A 22,801-nucleotide genomic window follows, 5' to 3' on the forward strand; every position below is an offset into this window, starting at 1 on the left:
TTTGAAAACAGTCTTTGTATCTGATATAAACACTCACACTGTTTTTTCTTAAGTCATCAATGTCTTGTAAGGCAATAGGGTTGGTTTCAATTGATTGACAGCTGAAGCTGCTTGGATAGCCGAATCTACAAGTGTTCTTATTTGCTCTCCCATCGACAATTCTACATATTCCTCTGACATTTAGATTGTAAAATTTCACGACCACTGAAATGTTTTGAATACCATAATTTAATAAAATGTCTCTTTTAAAAGAATAATCATCAATTTCCTAAAAAAAAAAAATATTTTATTCTTCAGTCACATTTACAAAATAATTGCAGATACTAAGAGTAGGCAATTGATTACAATATTACTTATAACTCTACTTACAACTACTCTAAATATATTATAGTTTAGCTGTGTAACTACATGTGCTGGAAGTTCGATTGGTAGACTTCACAAATAGCTGGCTGGTTGACTTAGTGGCTGATTTGATCGCTTCCTTCCCAGGCTATATAGATGTTCTGCTGATGTTTTACAAACATTTTAAATGTTATTTTTCATTTTATTCATTCAGAGTCTTATTAATTGTTCTCCCTTGTTTGGCGCCAGTTAGCGTATTAAATTGCTTACCAGAATCCGTCAGGCATATTGAGGTGAGAACAGGTGTTACAAACGAGAAGAAAAATAAAAAAATTAAACAATGTGTGAATAAAAAATGTTTTATTAGAATTATTCGCATAAAATGGGTACTGGTTCCTCTGGCTGTTATGTTTATATTCATTAAACTTTTCTATTAAATTATTATACAGTAAATGGGTTAATTATTTATTTTGAATTATTAATTTATTTAAACCCAAAAATAACTTTACATTACTAAAAAAGTAATACACAACTTTAATTTAGCTTTCATCCATCGTAAAATCCAAATTATTTGAAAGAGAGTCCTTCTGAACGTATTCATATATTTTACTGAGTTCTGGGGAATCGTTGATTGATTTAAGAAAATCAGTTAGTTGCTGGTTTTTTTCTAAAAAGAATTGGAGGAGATAAGAATGAATTAAAATTGATCCTCTGAATCAATAGTAATTAATTTTATTTAAAATACCTGCTTTTGGTATTTTGGACAGTGCCCACACTGCACGTAGTGCAGAACGCTTAAGTTCATCTTGTTTTTCATATTCCTGTTTCACGGAATTCGCCTTCACTTTATGTGTGCATGTATCCCTCAATTGTTGTATAAATTGATCAAGCCCTAGAATGAGAAGAATACAAATCAGAATATATTCAATTCAATTTTTCTTCATTGAGAGTAATTGTAATATAAATTAAGAATAATTAATATGCATAAATACAGAGAGGGTGGTCCGATATATATTATCTTTACAACAGATCTTGCTTAAGTTAAATTCTAAGAAGTTTTATCTTTATTTGTGTATTTGTTTTTTCTATTAAACAACAAAATTACCTTAGTATGTGGCGTCAGAGGCCTGGTTAGTATAACCGCGATTAACGACTAGTTACTCAAAATTTTGACCCCTTTGTGGTGGACGTACCAAAAGTTGTTGTCAATATATTGTATTGGATTGCTTATTTCACATTTTATGAGAGATAAAATTATTCAAAATTTAAAACCGTTGTATTCCATTTTCACACCAGATCTTGTGTTACGAAAATATTGGGATGTGCGAAATTTAAACCGTTGTGGAGGAGGTACCAGAAGGAGTGTTCCGACATATGCCGCAGTCGTTATCGAATTGTTTCTACTCGAAGTTGTACACGATAGGTAGCATGCTATCGAAAACAAAGTATGTAGTGATTTTTGCGCGTGTCATTATGGGACACAACTTCTTGTCTTTTTATCACTTTGCCCATGGTACTTTGTGCTAACCCAAGTAAGAAGTCGTTCTCTGCATTATGCTGAAAACTGCGGCTGGCCAAAAGGATCAAACTGTGAAGTTGGTGGTATCTCCAAACTCGATATAAGTTTGACAATAAAATTCGATGTACAAAGTTTGGACCAAATCGAATACTCCTTTCAAGAGTTATCGTGCGCACCATCCCAGCCAGACGTACGGACGGATTCGGTCCAAAGAGACCTGGGGTCTAAAACCGATACCGCAAGTTTTGGACGTATCAAATTATATACCCTCTATAGCCATATGGTTGAGGGTATAACAATTGTCAACATTGGATATGTATTTCATATTACCGCACCCCACGATTTTTGATAAACATTTAATCTAAACAAGATAGATTAAAAACTAGCATTTGGTTCAATTTAATTTTTAAACTAATTATACTGCAATAAGTACTTTAAGTTTACTTTAAGTGTGGGCATTTTTTACAAACCTTCAGTTCTACGACTAGAATACCTACATCTAAAAGTATAGCTCATTCTAGATTTATGTCCCTTATTCTTCTGACATATTTCGGCAGTGGGTTTGCTGATCGTTACATTTAGTGCCTGTATAACCTGGGCCCATATGTTCGCCTTATGCAGTTCAATACAATTCTTGATGTAACAGCATTGGTTGTTATAATGTATACTAGCTGTCCCGTCCGCGATGCCGGTTCGTATTTTTAGTCTTTAATGCATATTTTTTGAATCACAATAATTCTCAGCAATTTTTGCAATTTTTGCGAGCTTCGGTGCATTAAAAAATGGATCCTCTTTGATCTGCCGTAAAATATACTTCTCATCACTCATGGTAAATATTTTATTATATGCCATTTTTTGACTTATTTTCTACATCCATCTGTTTTGTACCGTTTTATGATGTACTGAACTTTATATCGGCTTCTATTAACAATCTCAGATATCTCATTTAGCGATTGATGGTTTTTGTAATGTTTAATTACTAAATTTCTCACTTCAGCAGTGGTTTGTTTGATATTTACGTCAGTAAACTACACAACACGTGGATATTTGTAATTAATTAGCTTTTAAGGACTTCCCCAAATATATTTTTCAACAATCCCGCGAAGTTTGACGCAGTTCGAAACAGGATTGCCGTATAAATGTATATAAATGCCATTATTTTGTTACATAAATAAAAACAGTAAACTTTTGTTCTAAGACTAGTTCTAGTTCTAGAACCATATTGTCTGCTAAGTGCACGAGTTTCGCTTGCAGCTACTGTATAGGGTTCATTACTCCTATTCAAGGTGTATGCATGAACTACAACTAACATTTTACAATAACAACATTATGTTTATAGAAACTGAAAATATGAAGATAATAACAAAACTTTTCTTTAAAAAGTATCTGATTTTTGTTGATAGCTTGGCCGATGTTTTTTTGTTGTGCTTATACCTGTGCTTATCCTGCGAGATATCAAAACATCCCAAAAAGAACAAGGCCGTGAAGAGGGCCTTAAATTGACGAAGTATTTTCGCGTGTTTTGAAGAGACTACACAGTTGGGTCACACTATTGTGGTATGCTTTGCCGCAGTTTAAGCACAATAGAAAAAAATTCAAAATGAAATTTATCATAAATTCCACTAAAATTGATTCCTAAAGGACACGATGTTTTACCTTTTTGCATGTTAATACATTTGGATAATAAACTGCTTCAAACAAATTATGAAATTTAAATTTTAAAATTGAAATTGACAATTTACTTTACAGACAAAAATAAAAAAAGTTAAAAACCATATGATTATCAATTATACCTTAGTAAATACACTTTGCTCCTACTTTGCAATGTGAATAACAATATTAATATCTCCGTGTCATTCATTATTATTCTATTTCCGGCAAGTAAGTGATCATATAAGTTAACCGTGCCGTTTTCGTTCGTTAATTAACCTATTTCTGATTCTTTGTGTTTTTTGGTATCTGTCTGTTTATAGCATTCGTAATGTCCTGTTGTTTAAATTGTTATTCCCAGGTCAGGCCAGGTCTTCCAGTAATAATTTTTTGAGTTGTTTCTATCGTATGAATGTGCTTTGCATATCTGTGGTAACTCCTACAGTTGTTAAAAGGGAACTTAGACAACAGCCGAAATAAAAAAGTAAAGTTGTTCGTTTCGTCTTAAAATATTCTTTTGGGCAACCCTCCCTCTAATAAGAACAGTTTCCAAATCTGATAGAACTATTTCCGCAAATAAAGGGGTAAGCTTATTCTCTAACTGTGACGTCATCGATTTTTGTGAAATTAATATCTGTACATTTTGTGAATGTCAGTGTTTCGATTCTTGATTTAGTTTTTATTTCTTTATTACTAAAGTCTACTATAGCGCGTCGACGTCAAATTAATTTCCTTCATTAACCAGAAGGGTTTTAAATCTTGTTCTTACTATTTGATCTCTCCGATGTTTGACCATTTGGAGACGGAACATCACCGTACTGATTCCAAAATGTTTACGATTGTCTAAAACGGATTAAATAATCCAAGCCCATGGGTTGAACTGGTCTGTGTGAGCGTGATTTTCTGTTAAAACCTACGACTTCTAGTGAAATTAGGGGTTTTCTTCGTTTGTGGTTAATTTACCTTCGCGAGATCCGATGAAATAAGACGGGGAAAAATACATCTCCCTATCAGATTCTACTTCTTGGGCAAAAGCTTATGTAGAGGACAGATTTGAAAACAGTCTTTGTATCTGATATAAACACTCACACTGTTTTTTCTTAAGTCATCAATGTCTTGTAAGGCAATAGGGTTGGTTTCAATTGATTGACAGCTGAAGCTGCTTGGATAGCCGAATCTACAAGTGTTCTTATTTGCTCTCCCATCGACAATTCTACATATTCCTCTGACATTTAGATTGTAAAATTTCACGACCACTGAAATGTTTTGAATACCATAATTTAATAAAATGTCTCTTTTAAAAGAATAATCATCAATTTCCTAAAAAAAAAAATTTTATTCTTCAGTCACATTTACAAAATAATAGCAGATACTAAGAGTAGGCAATTGATTACAATATTACTTATAACTCTACTTACAACTACTCTAAATATATTATAGTTTAGCTGTGTAACTACATGTGCTGGAAGTTCGATTGGTAGACTTCACAAATAGCTGGCTGGTTGACTTAGTGGCTGATTTGATCGCTTCCTTCCCAGGCTATATAGATGTTCTGCTGATGTTTTACAAACATTTTAAATTTTATTTTTCATTTTATTCATTCAGAGTCTTATTAATTGTTCTCCCTTGTTTGGCGCCAGTTAGCGTATTAAATTGCTTACCAGAATCCGTCAGGCATATTGAGGTGAGAACAGGTGTTACAAACGAGAAGAAAAATAAAAAAATTAAACAATGTGTGAATAAAAAATGTTTTATTAGAATTATTCGCATAAAATGGGTACTGGTTCCTCTGGCTGCTTCACTTTATGTGTGCATGTATCCCTCAATTGTTGTATAAATTGATCAAGCCCTAGAATGAGAAGAATACAAATCAGAATATATTCAATTCAATTTTTCTTCATTGAGAGTAATTGTAATATAAATTAAGAATAATTAATAAGCATAAATACAGAGAGGGTGGTCCGATATATATTATCTTTACAACAGATCTTGCTTAAGTTAAATTCTAAGAAGTTTTATCTTTATTTGTGTATTTGTTTTTTCTATTAAACAACAAAATTACCTTAGTAAGTGGCGTCAGAGGCCTGGTTAGTATAACCGCGATTAACGACTAATTACTCAAAATTTTGACCCCTTTGTGGTGGACGTACCAAAAGTTGTTGTCAATATATTGTATTGGATTGCTTATTTCACATTTTATGAGAGATAAAATTATTCAAAATTTAAAACCGTTGTATTCCATTTTCACACCAGATCTTGTGTTACGAAAATATTGGGATGTGCGAAATTTAAACCGTTGTGGAGGAGGTACCAGAAGGAGTGTTCCGACATATGCCGCAGTCGTTATCGAATTGTTTCTACTCGAAGTTGTACACGATAGGTAGTATGCTATCGAAAACAAAGTATGTAGTGATTTTTGCGCGTGTCATTATGGGACACAACTTCTTGTTTTTTTTATCACTTTGCCCATGGTACTTTGTGCTAACCCAAGTAAGAAGTCGTTCTCTGCATTATGCTGAAAACTGCGGCTGGCCAAAAGGATCAAACTGTGAAGTTGGTGGTATCTCCAAACTCGATATAAGTTTGACAATAAAATTCGATGTACAAAGTTTGGACCAAATCGAATACTCCTTTCAAGAGTTATCGTGCGCACCATCCCAGCCAGACGGACGGACGGATTCGGTCCAAAGAGACCTGGAGTCTAAAACCGATACCGCAAGTTTTGGACGTATCAAATTATATACCCTCTATAGCCATATGGTTGAGGGTATAACAATTGTCAACATTGGATATGTATTTCATATTACCGCACCCCACGATTTTTGATAAACATTTAATCTAAACAAGATAGATTAAAAACTAGCATTTGGTTCAATTTAATTTTTAAACTAATTATACTGCAATAAGTACTTTAAGTTTACTTTAAGTGTGGGCATTTTTTACAAACCTTCAGTTCTACGACTAGAATACCTACATCTAAAAGTATAGCTCATTCTAGATTTATGTCCCTTATTCTTCTGACATATTTCGGCAGTGAGTTTGCTGATCGTTACATTTAGTGCCTGTATAACCTGGGCCCATATGTTCGCCTTATGCAGTTCAATACAGTTCTTGATGTAACAGCATTGGTTGTTATAATGTATACTAGCTGTCCCGTCCGCGATGCCGGTTCGTATTTTTAGTCTTTAATGCATATTTTTTGAATCACAATAATTCTCAGCAATTTTTGCAATTTTTGCGAGCTTCGGTGCATTAAAAAATGGATCCTCTTTGATCTGCCGTAAAATATACTTCTCATCACTCATGGTAAATATTTTATTATATGCCATTTTTTGACTTATTTTCTACATCCATCTGTTTTGTACCGTTTTATGATGTACTGAACTTTATATCGGCTTCTATTAACAATCTCAGATATCACATTTAGCGATTGATGGTTTTTGTAATGTTTAATTACTAAATTTCTCACTTCAGCAGTGGTTTGTTTAATATTTACGTCAGTAAACTACACAACACGTGGATATTTGTAATTAATTAGCTTTTAAGGACTTCCCCAAATATATTTTTCAACAATCCCGCGAAGTTTGACGCAGTTCGAAACAGGATTGCCGTATAAATGTATATAAATGCCATTATTTTGTTACATAAATAAAAACAGTAAACTTTTGTTCTAAGACTAGTTCTAGTTCTAGAACCATATTGTCTGCTAAGTGCACGAGTTTCGCTTGCAGCTACTGTATAGGGTTCATTACTCCTATTCAAGGTGTATGCATGAACTACAACTAACATTTTACAATAACAACATTATGTTTATAGAAACTGAAAATATGAAGATAATAACAAAACTTTTCTTTAAAAAGTATCTGATTTTTGTTGATAGCTTGGCCGATGTTTTTTTGTTGTGCTTATACCTGTGCTTATCCTGCGAGATATCAAAACATCCCAAAAAGAACAAGGCCGTGAAGAGGGCCTTAAATTGACGAAGTATTTTCGCGTGTTTTGAAGAGACTACACAGTTGGGTCACACTATTGTGGTATGCCTTGCCGCAGTTTAAGCACAATAGAAAAAAAATCAAAATGAAATTTATCATAAATTCCACTAAAATTGATTCCTAAAGGACACGATGTTTTACCTTTTTGCATGTTAATACATTTGGATAATAAACTGCTTCAAACAAATTATGAAATTTAAATTTTAAAATTGAAATTGACAATTTACTTCACAGACAAAAATAAAAAAAGTTAAAAACCATATGATTATCAATTATACCTTAGTAAATACACTTTGCTCCTACTTTGCAATGTAAATAACAATATTAATATCTCCGTGTCATTCATTATTATTCTATTTCCGGCAAGTAAGTGATCATATAAGTTAACCGTGCCGTTTTCGTTCGTTAATTAACCTATTTCTGATTCTTTGTGTTTTTTGGTATCTGTCTGTTTATAGCATTCGTGATGTCCTGTTGTTTAAATTGTTATTCCCAGGTCAGGCCAGGTCTTCCAGTAATAATTTTTTGAGTTGTTTCTATCGTATGAATGTGCTTTGCATATCTGTGGTAACTCCTACAGTTGTTAAAAGGGAACTTAGACAACAGCCGAAATAAAAAAGTAAAGTTGTTCGTTTCGTCTTAAAATATTCTTTTGGGCAACCCTCCCTCTAATAAGAACAGTTTCCAAATCTGATAGAACTATTTCCACAAATAAAGGGGTAAGCTTATTCTCTAACTGTGACGTCATCGATTTTTGTGAAATTAATATCTGTACATTTTGTGAATGTCAGTGTTTCGATTCTTGATTTAGTTTTTATTTCTTTATTACTAAAGTCTACTATAGCGCGTCGACGTCAAATTAATTTCCTTCATTAACCAGAAGGGTTTTAAATCTTGTTCTTACTATTTGATCTCTCCGATGTTTGACCATTTGGAGACGGAACATCACTTTACTGATTCCAAAATGTTTACGATTGTCTAAAACGGATTAAATAATCCAAGCCCATGGGTTGAACTGGTCTGTGTGAACGTGATTTTCTGTTAAAACCTACGACTTCTAGTGAAATTAGGGGTTTTCTTCGTTTGTGGTTAATTTACCTTCGCGAGATCCGATGAAATAAGACGGGGAAAAATACAACTCCCTATCAGATTCTACTTCTTGGGCAAAAGCTTATGTAGAGGACAGATTTGAAAACAGTCTTTGTATCTGATATAAACACTCACACTGTTTTTTCTTAAGTCATCAATGTCTTGTAAGGCAATAGGGTTGGTTTCAATTGATTGACAGCTGAAGCTGCTTGGATAGCCGAATCTACAAGTGTTCTTATTTGCTCTCCCATCGACAATTCTACATATTCCTCTGACATTTAGATTGTAAAATTTCACGACCACTGAAATGTTTTGAATACCATAATTTAATAAAATGTCTCTTTTAAAAGAATAATCATCAATTTCCTAAAAAAAAATATTTTATTCTTCAGTCACATTTACAAAATAATAGCAGATACTAAGAGTAGGCAATTGATTACAATATTACTTATAACTCTACTTACAACTACTCTAAATATATTATAGTTTAGCTGTGTAACTACATGTGCTGGAAGTTCGATTGATAGACTTCACAAATAGCTGGCTGGTTGACTTAGTGGCTGATTTGATCGCTTCCTTCCCAGGCTATATAGATGTTCTGCTGATGTTTTACAAACATTTTAAATTTTATTTTTCATTTTATTCATTCAGAGTCTTATTAATTGTTCTCCCTTGTTTGGCGCCAGTTAGCGTATTAAATTGCTTACCAGAATCCGTCAGGCATATTGAGGTGAGAACAGGTGTTACAAACGAGAAGAAAAATAAAAAAATTAAACAATGTGTGAATAAAAAATGTTTTATTAGAACTATTCGCATAAAATGGGTACTGGTTCCTCTGGCTGCTATGTTTATATTCATTAAACTTTTCTATTAAATTATTTTACAGTAAATGGGTTAATTATTTATTTTGAATTATTAATTTATTTAAACCCAAAAATAACTTTACATTACTAAAAAAGTAATACACAACTTTAATTTAGCTTTCATCCATCGTAAAATCCAAATTATTTGAAAGAGAGTCCTTCTGAACGTATTCATATATTTTACTGAGTTCTGGGGAATCGTTGATTGATTTAAGAAAATCAGTTAGTTGCTGGTTTTTTTCTAAAAAGAATTGGAGGAGATAAGAATGAATTAAAATTGATCCTCTGAATCAATAGTAATTAATTTTATTTAAAATACCTGCTTTTGGTATTTTGGACAGTGCCCACACTGCACGTAGTGCAGAACGCTTAAGTTCATCTTGCTTTTCATATTCCTGTTTCACGGAATTCGCCTTCACTTTATGTGTGCATGTATCCCTCAATTGTTGTATAAATTGATCAAGCCCTAGAATGAAAAGAATACAAATCAGAATATATTCAATTCAATTTTTCTTCATTGAGAGTAATTGTAATATAAATTAAGAATGATTAATATGCATAAATACAGATAGGGTGGTCCGATATATATTATCTTTACAACAGATCTTGCTTAAGTTAAATTCTAAGAAGTTTTATCTTTATTTGTGTATTTGTTTTTTCTATTAAACAACAAAATTACCTTAGTAAGTGGCGTCAGAGGCCTGGTTAGTATAACCGCGATTAACGACTAATTACTCAAAATTTTGACCCCTTTGTGGTGGACGTACCAAAAGTTGTTGTCCAATATATTGTATTGGATTGCTTATTTCACATTTTATGAGAGATAAAATTATTCAAAATTTAAAACCGTTGTGGAAGGGTACCAGTAGGAGTAGGAGATATATTTCATTTTCACACCAAATCTTGTGTTACGAAAATATTGGGATGTGCGAAATTTAAACCGTTGTGGAGGAGGTACCAGAAGGAGTGTTCCGACATATGCCGCAGTCGTTATCGAATTGTTTCTACTCGAAGTTGTACACGATAGGTAGTATGCTATCGAAAACAAAGTATGTAGTGATTTTTGCGCGTGTCATTATGGGACACAACTTCTTGTTTTTTTATCACTTTGCCCATGGTACTTTGTGCTAACCCAAGTAAGAAGTCGTTCTCTGCATTATGCTGAAAACTGCGGCTGGCCAAAAGGCTCAAACTGTGAAGTTGGTGGTATCTCCAAACTCGATATAAGTTTGACAATAAAATTCGATGTACAAAGTTTGGACCAAATCGAATACTCCTTTCAAGAGTTATCGTGCGCACCACCCCAGCCAGATCGACCCCAAATGCCCAGAAACTAATTCGGTCCAAAGAGACCTGGGGTCTAAAACCGATACCGCAAGTTTTGGACGTATCAAATTATATACCCTCTATAGCCATATGGTTGAGGGTATAACAATTGTCAACATTGGATATGTATTTCATATTATCGCACCCCACGATTTTTGATAAACATTTAATCTAAACAAGATAGATTAAAAACTAGCATTTGGTTCAATTTAATTTTTAAACTAATTATACTGCAATAAGTACTTTAAGTTTACTTTAAGTGTGGGCATTTTTTACAAACCTTCAGTTCTACGACTAGAATACCTACATCTAAAAGTATAGCTCATTCTAGATTTATGTCCCTTATTCTTCTGACATATTTCGGCAGTGAGTTTGCTGATCGTTACCTTTAGTGGCTGTATAACCTGTGCCCATATGTTCGCCTTATGCAGTTCAATACAGTTCTTGATGTAACTGCATTGGTTGTTATAATGTATACTAGCTGTCCCGTCCGCGATGCCGGTTCGTATTTTCAGTCTTTAATGCATATTTTTTGAATCACAATAATTCTCAGATCTGACTTTAAGTCAAAATTTTTATAAAAGGTAATGGCCACCCACCCCAGTATAACCTAAATACAATTTTTAAGTCATATCAATTGATGAATGTGGTCAAGACCAAGATGGACCCTACTCCGAAAATTGAAAATTGTATGCGAAAAGATTTTCTACCACCTTAGAAACAAAGATGCCAATTCGTTCTACTATTTTGCACTCTTTATATTCGGTATTTCACTGATTGCAGTCTTAATGAATTTTGCATTTTGAGTTCTCATTGGACGGATTATTGTCATACGAAAGAAGTAGGTACTTGTTTTGAAATGAGCCCCATAACGCTTTGTCGGTCATTTTTGTTTGTTAAAATGTCTTCGCATCTTCCAGCTGAAGCACGATGGTAGGCCCTGGAGTGGAAAGTTAGATGTCAATTTTAGACATGAAAGATCGCCATTTACATCGTATTTCGCACTCTTTTCATTTTTGATATTATTCAAAACAATTTCAAAACAATAAAGAATGTATAACTTTGATTTTTGATTTTTTAGCGTTTTGAAAAAGTAATTATTCTTTAAGATTAGTGTGACCGCGTTTAATTATTTCGACATCATCTATTCAGTTTCGCCACCACATAATTCGGTACTACACTTCAATGTAACCCGCTTGCGATTTTATTTCTCAAAAATCGAGTCGATTACATAAAGTTAATCAAATTGAAAAAAACCGTTCGTACACGATAAAATATATATTTTTTTTATAGTTTATCCTCTTCTGAAATAATATTCGTATAGTAACATTTACCCAATAAATACATAAAAGCTATAAATAACAGTTTTGTCCGTTGTATTAGAATTCACAAAAAAAATGTACATATGAAAATACCACTTCAAAATGAAAAAATATCATGTAAAATAAAACACTACAATTTACAATTTCAAAAGTCAAAATAAAAATGTTCAAATTTAACATTTTTTCGAGATTTTTTAAATCTTATCCTTTTCTGCCAAGAGACAATTCCGAATTTATCTGAATCGTTAAAATCAGACCAGCGGTTCTTGAGTTATAAGCGTAGTAACTAACACAACCTTCTTTTATATATAAACTAGCTGGGCCGATCCGCGTTGCCGGCCCGTAGTTTTTGTCTATTATGCATATTTGTCAAAGCATAATTATTCACAGATATGACTGATATAAGAGTTCACGTACTGGTCGATTAAAAGTGTTTTAAAATACCTGTACCCATATTTAAGCCGTGGGCTTCAATATTTAAACCGTGGTTTTCAAATGTGTGCATGTACTATACAAATCTATTAAAAAGTATATATCAATCATATCCCCATGTAAGGGATCAAATTAAATTTTTAGTATGGTAAAATTCGTAGCAAAATTTTCCAGTCAAATGAGCAGTAATATGGAATTTACTGTATTTTGTACACCTCATAATTGAGGGCTGAATGATTTAGGAATAGCAAAAGTTAATCCTTTTTTAAACCCATTAGCACCCTAATCATGTCGTCTGTTTGTCCGCTAAGAGGTGGACTTGAGGGGGTACTATTACATAGAGAAAATTCAAAAATTTCTGTGTAAGATTTTCATTGAGCTCTCATTTGACGGATCATTGTCACATGAAAGAAGTAGGTCCACGCTTTGAAATGAGCATTAGGCTTTTTCGGTGATTTTTGTTTGTTTAAATGTGTTCGCATCTTCGAGCTGAACCACAATGTAGGCCCTAGAGTTGAAGGGTAGATGTCAGTTAACATCCTAATTCGCACTAATTTATTTATTTATTTATTTTTTTTTTTTGGTGAAAAATTGTATGTAGTGAAAAATTATTCTTTATTTTGTTCACAAAAAATCAGTGGATTCAATATGATAATACAAATTGAAAAAAATTGACAATAGAATGTACTATTATTTTAAAATTCAATTCCATTGAAAATTTTTTCCCGATTTAAGAATTTTTGCAATGAGATCTCTTTTTGTGATTTTTAGCGATTTTGAAAAAGTAATTATCTTTTAACTTTGGTGTGACTGCGTTAAATTATTTCGATATTATCTATTCCGTTTCGCCACCACATAATTCGGTACTACACTCCCATGTAACCGCCATCAATTTCAGTTCTCAAGAAATTAAGTCAATTAAATAAATTGGTATTAGTATTAGAATTCAAAAATAAAATATAAAAAACTCTACAAATGTACATTAGAAAAAAGTAAGTCAAAATGGAAAAAAATCATGCAAAACATTACTATTGTACATTTCAAAAGTCAAAATGAAAATGTTAATATATCACATTTTTACGCGATTTTTTTTTTTGGATATTATCCTTTTCGGACAGGAGACAATTGCGAATTTGTATGAATCCTTAAAATCAGTCCAGCAGTTCTTAAGTTATAAGCGTAGTAACTAACACAACTTTCTTTTATATAGATACTAGCTGGCCCGGTCCGCTTTGCCGGCCCGTACTTTTAGTCTTTAAAGCATAATAAATCACAGACCTGACTTATGTAGGCGGCGCAATTTTGATTATAAATAATGACTTGATTATGAGTAATGACTCCATGACTAAATATAAATTAATATTCATGCCAAAAATTATAATTACCGTCGGTTTTAGATATTTTGAATAGCCTGATCTAATTTTTCAGCTATAGGCCATAATTTGAGTGTTGAATACCTATATGATAAAGAACATCTATAATAGCCCCATGTGAAAATTCAGCACAATTTTTGATATTGTAAAAAGCATTCAAATGAGCTATAATTTGAAATTTGTATTTCCAACGTTTAAAATCCCGTAGTGCGTATAAATGCCTATTAGGGTAATTATCTGTAAGATGATTTTCTACCAGAGGTAGCCTCAAGACTAAGATGCGCACTTTTCCGAAAAATAAAAATTTTATAAGAAGAAGTTATCTTCCCCCTTAGAAACAAAGATGTCAAATAAGGACCAAAAATGAAAAAAGTGTCTAAGACCCCGAAAATACCTTAAATCATATGATGGTGATACCAAAACGTGATAATTTTTTGCAAAGATGGTTTCTTCTTAAATTATCAACATAAGCTAAAATTAGTAAGAAAAATATGGTTAAAATGTAGAATATACTTGAAATCGGGTTGTTCCGTTATCAGGGGTTATGACCCATATCATGACCTGCCAAAGCGATTAAAGGTATCATGAATGTTTAGGTAGAATTTCTATTTTGCGTTCTTTATTATCGGTATTTGACTGATTGCAGTCCCAATGTATTTTGCATTTTGTGTTCTCATTTGACAATTTATTGCCATATGAAAGAAGCAGGTCCACTTTTTGAAATTAACCCCATAACGCTCCTTCGGTCATTTTTGTTTGTTTAAATGTGTTCGCATCTTCCAGCTGAAGCACGATGTAGGTCCTGGAGTAGAAAGCATTTAATATCGTATTGCGTCCTTATTTCATTTTTAATATTATTCATTCAGAATTCAAACCAATAAAAAAATTTACACTTCAATATAGAAAAAAGAAAAAGAATCTTCAACTGGTTTGCTGATTTTTTTGCGGCAAATTTTTAAAGGTCCTTACGAAGTTTGTCGGTAGAATGTACTATTATTTTGAAATTCAATTCCATTGAAAAATTGTCGATTTTTCCTGATTTTAGAATTTTCATATAAAGCGACAACGGATAAAATTGTTATTTATAGATTTTATGTATTTATAAATAACAGTTTTATCCGTTGTGGCTTTATACTACCCAAAAAAAACCTACACATCATATTAGAATAAAAAAAAAAACACTACAAATGTACATTCGAAAATAGTAAGTCAAAATGGAAAAAATATGCAATATAAAACATCACAATTGTACATTTTAAAAGTCAAAATGAAAATGTTCAAATTTCACATTTTCACGCTATTTTTTTGGATTTTATTCTTTTCTGCCAAGAGTCAATTCCGAATTTGTCTAAATCGTTAAAATCAGACCGGCGGTCTTTATGTTATAAGAGTAGTAACTAACACAACTTTCTTTTACTATAGAGAGATAGATTTAAAAGTAGGCGCGTTCCTCAGCCTCTAAATAAGTACTTAGGGTTGGATGGAAAGCCAACAGCATCTTGTGCAATAATTCTCAAACCGATATCTTCACTATTTTGGCAAATATAAAGATTTTAGATAAATCGTAATAGTGGGCGTAAAAGGAGGCGTGGTCAATATTTTTTTCTTTAAAAACCTAACTCGGGGCATGACGAACGTTTGTACAAAAATATTATGCAAATCGGTACAGCCGTTTTCAACAGATTCCGTTACCAACAAACAACAATTGATTTTTATATATATAGATATTTATGATAGTTGGTCTTGTGTAAGACATCTGTTGTACAAAGAGGGATTGGTGTTTCGCACAGTGCAAACTATTTTCTATTCTGATACTTTGTCAGAAAAATGTTTCCTCTATTGAATCTCTTATCGTGACTTGTTTTGACTTGTGTTGTTCGATGGCATGTTATGTGACTTTATTGATCCTCTTTTCCATTGCTTTCAGAATCATGGCTGGGATGACTGTCGCATACCTATCGCATATTTGCATTTCCGTTGGCCGAATATAAAGTAATGCCTCTAAAGCCATCTTTAGTGTAAGGTAATAGATTTTTTAGACTTTCTGCAAGGTCTGAATATTGTCCTTTTATCTATTCCTGTTCACCAGATTACAGACGCATATGTTAGAATAAGGCAGGGAATAATATGATTTTGGAAAGATACACCAACCGTCATCAGTTGTGTGCGGGATATTCTACCCAGAAGTTATTAAAAAACTCAAAAAATTCAAAAACCTTTTTTGTACCGAAGTGACAAACTCAATAGAAGGACCCAAGATTAACATAAAACTAAAATTATCTCGACTTTCATGCGCTCGTTAACAACCTGAACTAAATCAGCATAACCACGTATGTTATTTTTATACCCTCCACCATATATAGTATGGAGGGTATATTAAGTTCGTCTATCCGTTTGTAACTCATCGAAATATTCATTTTAGACCCAACAAAGTATATATATTCTTGATCAGCGTAAAATTCTAAGACGATTTAGCCCTGTCCGTCCGTCTGTTGTCTGAAAATCCACCCAAGGAGTTACTTGCGGGTACTTTATACCTCGGAAAAGAATTATCTATATAGGTCCATGATATCGTGTAGCCCCCATATAACAGTTTCCCACGATATTCGGTATTTTGATGAGTTTAGCCACATTTTTCAACGGAATTGTCTGAACTTCTACACAAGGAGTTGTTTGTGAGCACTATGCCCCCAATCATAGATTGGTCTATATAGGTCCACAATATCGTATATCCCCCCATATATCGGTAACTTCCGATATTAGGTATTTTGAAGATTTTAACAGAATTTTTAATCGATTTTATTTTTTTGAAAATTTTCTAATCCGTTCCAAATGGTGGAGGGTATTCAAAGTTCGGCCCGGCCGAACTTACTGCTTTTTTACTTGTTGAATTCGATGAGAATTCGATGACTGCGTATTATCTCCTTTTTTAATATACATACAGGGTGAGATAAAAAAAAACGAAAAAAGTCAAACGCCATAATTTTTACATTTGTTTTAAATTGTATTAAATGAAAGGAAAAAATTTCGGAAAAAGCATTAGATTTTAGAATAAGTTTAGATTTGTTCGAATTGGTCACGGTTTTTTTTAATTGATTATCTATGTAATTGACTCTCGAAATCGCAGGCAGGTTACATTGAAGTGTAGTACCGAATTATGTGGTGGCGAAACTGAATAGATGATGTCGATATAATTAATCGCGGTCACAACAATAATGAATGAATAATACCAAAAGTGAAATGAGTGCGAAATACGATGTAAATGGCTATCTTTTATGTCTAAAATTGACATCTAACTTTCCACTCCAGGGCCTACAATCGTGCTTCAACTGAAAGATGCGTACATATACCATACATTTTAACCATATTTTCATACTAATTTCGGCAGATGTTGGTAATTTGAGAAGAAACCATCCTTTCAAAAAATTATCACGTTTTGGTATAATCATCATATGATTTAAGCTATTTTCGGAGTCTTGGCCACATTTTTATTTTTTTGTCCCTTATTTGGCATATTTGTTTCTAAGGGGGTAGAAAATCTCTTCGCATACAATTTTCAATTTTCGGAGTAGGGTCCATCTTTTGTCTTGACCACATTCATCAATTGATATGGCTTAAAAATAGTATTTAGGTTATTCTGGGGTAGAGAAAAAGTCGTGATTGAATTATACTAATATGAAAAATATGGACTTTAAATTGAAAAATATGGGCAAAAAATTGAATTCGTAAGATGTTATGGTAATGGTTTTAAAAGACAGATTATCTTTGACTGTTCTGCAATCATTCTACTATTAAAGATGTCATTCTACTATTATAGATGTTCTTTTTCATATAGGTTTTTAACACTCAAATTTAAGCCTATGGCTGAAAAATAAGACTATTCATAATATCTAACACCGACGGTATTATAATTTTATTTCCATTGCTCTGGAGTCATTACCTATTATAAAAATTTTGACTTCAAGTCAGATCTGTGAATTATTGTGAATTAAAAAAAAACCTATGCATTACAGACCAAAGACTAAAGACTTAAAATACAAACATCTAAAATAACTTGAGAAAAAATTTTAAACTGTCGAATTTGCTACAGGGATGGGTTTTGGAGGTAACTAAAGAAGTATCTTGGTGGTAACCAAGATAAATTATGGGACAACATGTTAGATACTTGAATTCAATTAGAAATCACGCAGATGAGGGACAACGTGCCGTACAACAATACATTAAAAATTATGCAGACCTAACGTGGAAATAACTGATATTGTACAAAAATAATAATAAAATATTGAGAATATTTAAAGGCCCGTTTGTTTTAACAGTAGCATTGAAAAATTATTATTATATTTTATAGGGTAGTTCCTGGAAAGCTTTTGTACAGCTTATAACATGAAGCATTGTTTTGAGGGTCTGATCATTCTACAGAACAAATTGATAACAAACTGAACTACTTTTAGACTATGTCATAGAACAGAACAGTTTTACTTATTAAGCGAGATAATAACGTTCCTTAAGGAAGCAGTGTGGGAAAGAGACAGGCGATTTTTATGGTCAAGAAGACCGAAGTGGTGGTAGAAGTAAGAAGGTAAAGTCATATGCTTTCAATTTTTTCAAAATTATTCATTTGACAAAATTTCATAGTTAAAATTTATATTTACAAATCCATTGTATACACACTTCAGAGACGGGAACCCTTTTCTTTGCAGCGAAATTTGACAAGGTAAATTACTGAATTCTTAATATTATCATAGCCATTTCTAAAATGCTGTTTATTTTGACCCGTTTCAACTCAGAACTAAACTTTTCTGTTTTCAACATTTGTACTTTTAGTTTCCTTAAAATTTCTATCAAATATGCATAATTGCATGACTAGTTAATCTTTCTTGACGTTGTATTGGCATCCTCCAAATTCATTTCAACATTTCAAAATATTTTTGTATTCCGTGTAAAATCTTGCAAATTTGGCAGATTTTGTTCATTCTCTTTGTTAGCAAACAAACCATAGATTAATTAATGTATAGATAATGGAATGTTAGTTTTGTCTTTTTATGCAGGTGACTCTCAGCATGCATAATAAACATGCTCATTGACACAGTCGTCCTAGTCGACTTAGAAAAAATATTTAATCGTTTTTTAAGAATTTCACGTGATTATTCCGGTATTTTTCGATGTCGTAAGGCACACTTACATGTTATTATGGTAAAGTTTTTAACTTATATTTTCACGATATTTTTAACATTGAAGAATTGAGTGACTTTAATATTTTCAATTATACCCCTGAAACGACACACACGACATCTGATGATTCCATTTTTATCAAAGATAGACGGTGAGAGCATTCCTTTGTATAATTAATATAATTAGTATATAACCGAAATAGATTTCATTTCGTGACATTTTGAGCATGGCTATATGTGTAAACAACACTTCATGAAAACCATTCGAAAGAAACACGAAACGTTTTTTCGCCTGTGTTTATGAACTATGTTCCAATAACTGCGAAAGCTATTGACTGTATGATTCGGTTGGTACATTTATAGTGTGTAGTATTTCCAACTTGAATAATAAATAATAATAATAAATTATCTATATGTTGGTATTGGGATATCTTCCTCGTGTTTTTTGGAAGCCCGTAGATTCTTGGAACATTTGAGATATTTGTCGTTATAATATTAATAAAATAAATAAATCTCCTTATAAATAATAAATAAAGCCTTAATTAAACCGCTGCTGGCCCGTACTTTTAGTCTTTAATGCAATTTTTATAATAACTAATGACTATAGTAATTTCTAAATAGAAATAAATATTAATGGCAAAAATTATTAGATGTTTTGAATAGCTTGATTTAATTTTCGGCCATAGGCTTTAATTTGAGTGTTAAAAACCTATATGATAAAGAACATCTATAATAGCCCCATGTGAAAACTCATTTTTGGTATTGTAATGAGCTTAGAAAAATTTTCCATTCAAATGAGCTGTTCTTTGGAATTTGTATTTCCAACGTTTTGAATACCGTGCTGCGTGGTATTCAGTTTTGTCCACTTCATAATTGAGGGAATTATTTCAGAATAGTCAAAGATAATTACTTTTTTACACCCATTACCGTAAGATGGGGATTCATTTTTTCACCATTAAACTTTCATCATAGTATTATTCAATGACGATTTAACAAATGTTCAGACTCGTGTTACTTTCTATTCGTGTTCATGTTTCTGCCACAATTTCCGACTGAAGGAATCGCAGTTTCACATTTCGGTGTTTATTTCATATAGACGTACATCCCAAATCTACGTTCCGAACCAATATTCTCCTGAGGGTTACAAATTCAATAAAATACAAATTTACTTTTCTGATCACACGTTGGTTAGGAAAGTGGACTTGGGGGTACACATAATGTGGGGACTATACTTAAATAAATGCCTATGTGGGCAATTAACTGTAAGATGTTTCTCTACCCCAGAATAGCCTAAATACAATTTTTTGTCATCAAATAATAAGGTGTCAAGACCAATTGTAAATTGTATGCGAAGAGGTTTTTTAAACTCCTTAGATAACCCAAATTGAAAACAAATCGTACATTATATAAAATAACAATTTGAAATTCGAACTCTTTGAAAAAAAAACTTTGGATTTTTTCCCGATTTTAGAATTTTTAGCTATTTTAAAAATGTAATTATCCCTTAACTTTGGTAAAACCGCGTTAAATTATTTGGACATCATCTATTCAGTTTCGCCACCACTCAATTAGGTACTACAATATAATCCGCCTGCAATTTCAGTTTTCAAGAAATCGAGTCAATTGAATAAAGTTAATAAAATTTAAAAAACGTTCGTACGCGGTAAAATATTGATTTTTTTGTTCATAGCTTATCCTCTTCTGAAATTATATTATTCGTATAGTTCCACTTACCCATAAAATAAAAGCTATAATGCAAATTAAGGTTGCATTGTTTACCAACTACTTTTTAAAGTCTAGCTTTTGCCAGTATTTTATATTTAAACTAACCCCCTATTGTGTTTTTATTTATTTTATTCCTTGTTACATTTGGTTTGTTATGCATTTCCCCCTTTCCCCGCATTGGAGCAAACATTGGTCACGGATTACGAGCCCTTGGTAAAAAGAAGTTAATCGTTTCTTCTTTTTTCTCTTTGCAAAGATATCCTCCTTAGCAACAAAATCAAAAACATACAGTCCACACACTTATCGTCATCATCTCGTTTCCATTAGAAACAACCAGGTTACGTACTGTTAACAAGTGCCTTGTAAAATTAAAAAACAATATTCTTTAAGAAAGAATTAAAAGAAACAAATTGTGTAAACAACAAAAGTCGTATCGTTTATTTGTTCAGTGACCGTTTTACAACGCGTCGCGTACCCCGTTCCCCCGCCGTCTAGATATGCAAATATTGTTTTGCCGTTGGCAATCGAAAAAAATCATAGAAAACAAATAAACCAAAATAATTCTGTAAAAGTGTATTGTTTTGTCTTTCCAAGTGAAAATAAAATATTGTTGTCGGGTGTAATTTTAATGTACGTTAAATTTCCTATCGATCGGTATAGTTGAAATTAAAAAATGTTTAAATTTTTTGCAAATCTGCATTTTTTGTAATTAAAATACTATTAAAATCACCCCCAAAAATACACGCAGCAATTAGATTGGTTTGTTTGGTTGTTCGCTAATAAAGGCCTGCACAAGACGAATTATATGAATTATGCTTTTTTCGACACACTGACTTTGTCTACTCAATCATGCGCTATGTATTTGAAAAGCAATGACAACCAACAACATCCCCCATTTTGATTCATGTGTGCCATTGTCTAAGGTTCGATCGTGGCATGGCTGACTCGAATATTTGCATGGTGTTCTCGAAAAATGCAGGGTGTCAACGATGACATCGAACTGTGTCATCGTCAAATTGTGTGTCATTTGTGTACGTGTGCTTAAATTGAGAGAGTGTGTGTGTGTTACTTTCGACGGTGAGGATGTGTTTTTGTGTGTGCTGTAATTTTGAAGTAACAAACACCGCATAAATATAAAATAGAGTTCAATAACAAAATGTGCATAGACATCAACAAATGAATAGAAAAATTATATATATTATGAACAATTCCAATTTATTGGTGATTATCATAAAATTTTGGTCATAAAAAAAAGGTAAATATTGTTTGCCTATTTTCTATCTACATGTAGTGTTCTTTTAAAATTAAAGTTTGTGGGCGGAGATTTGACTCTCATTCAATAACAGAATATGCACAGAATTGAACAATGGAAGTATATAGTGTTGTTACGTGAATTACAGTAGCACTCATTCTCATTTACACCTCAACACCGGAGGCAAACATTTATGAAATTATAATCAAAATAAGAACATTTTTCAGGGGATTATTGTTTTTTTTTTAATAAGGATTAACAATAACCACGAAATGAAAATTTTGTGTGGACCAATTATTCGCCAAGAAATTTTTTATTGCAAAAAAATTATTTTTTCACATATCGGAAAAGCAGGTAGCGATTGCGCTTTGCATTCATCACGTGTGTGTCTTTTTCGTTGGCAATTGTTTCATAATTGTTGTTGTTTTTTGGATAGAACATTTTTGCCTGACATATTCAACATTCTCTTTTATTGGTCATTACATGTTATGACGATGGGTTTGAGTGTGACCGACATGACGAGACATCGAGCATTTAGTTGTATGTCACGTACTGTTATGCGTTTGATCAAACAGGGCACAACATGATGAGCGTTTTTTCTCCATGGCATAAAGAGAGAAAATTGTCACATTTGCAGCGCTTTATTCGCTAACGATCGGTCAGCAACACGTACGCATTTTTGAGTTTGATATTTTTTGTTTGGTTGTTGCATTAAAAGTGAACCGTGATAAAATGTCCTGTAATA

General features: G+C 32.4%; 1 protein-coding gene across 9 annotated transcripts in view; it reads right to left on the reverse strand.

Moving 5' to 3' along the window:
* LOC101897704 (cullin-associated NEDD8-dissociated protein 1) overlaps positions 1–22,801 on the reverse strand; it is a 173,440-nt gene that overhangs the window by 21,042 nt on the left and 129,597 nt on the right. For 2 of the 9 annotated variants that reach the window (XM_059130053.1, XM_059130055.1), the window contains exon 8: positions 9,775–9,921. The exons of 3 other annotated variants lie outside the window; for them this stretch is intronic. Coding sequence is in view for 4 of the 6 variants with exons in the window: in XM_059130021.1 (XP_058986004.1) it covers positions 9,569–9,696; positions 9,775–9,921 (275 nt within the window). In the remaining 2 variants the exon portion in view is untranslated. Of the gene's footprint in view, positions 1–37; positions 205–369; positions 1,010–1,087; positions 1,235–4,600; positions 4,768–4,929; positions 5,361–8,727; positions 8,895–9,056; positions 9,697–9,774; positions 9,922–22,801 lie in introns of those variants that run through there. 4 more of the 9 variants (XM_059130021.1, XM_059130028.1, XM_059130032.1 and 1 more) reach the window with 4 other exon arrangements.

The sequence above is a fragment of the Musca domestica genome, unplaced genomic scaffold, assembly GCF_030504385.1.
Source record: "Musca domestica strain aabys unplaced genomic scaffold, Musca_domestica.polishedcontigs.V.1.1 11, whole genome shotgun sequence".
Lineage (NCBI taxonomy): Eukaryota > Metazoa > Arthropoda > Insecta > Diptera > Muscidae > Musca > Musca domestica.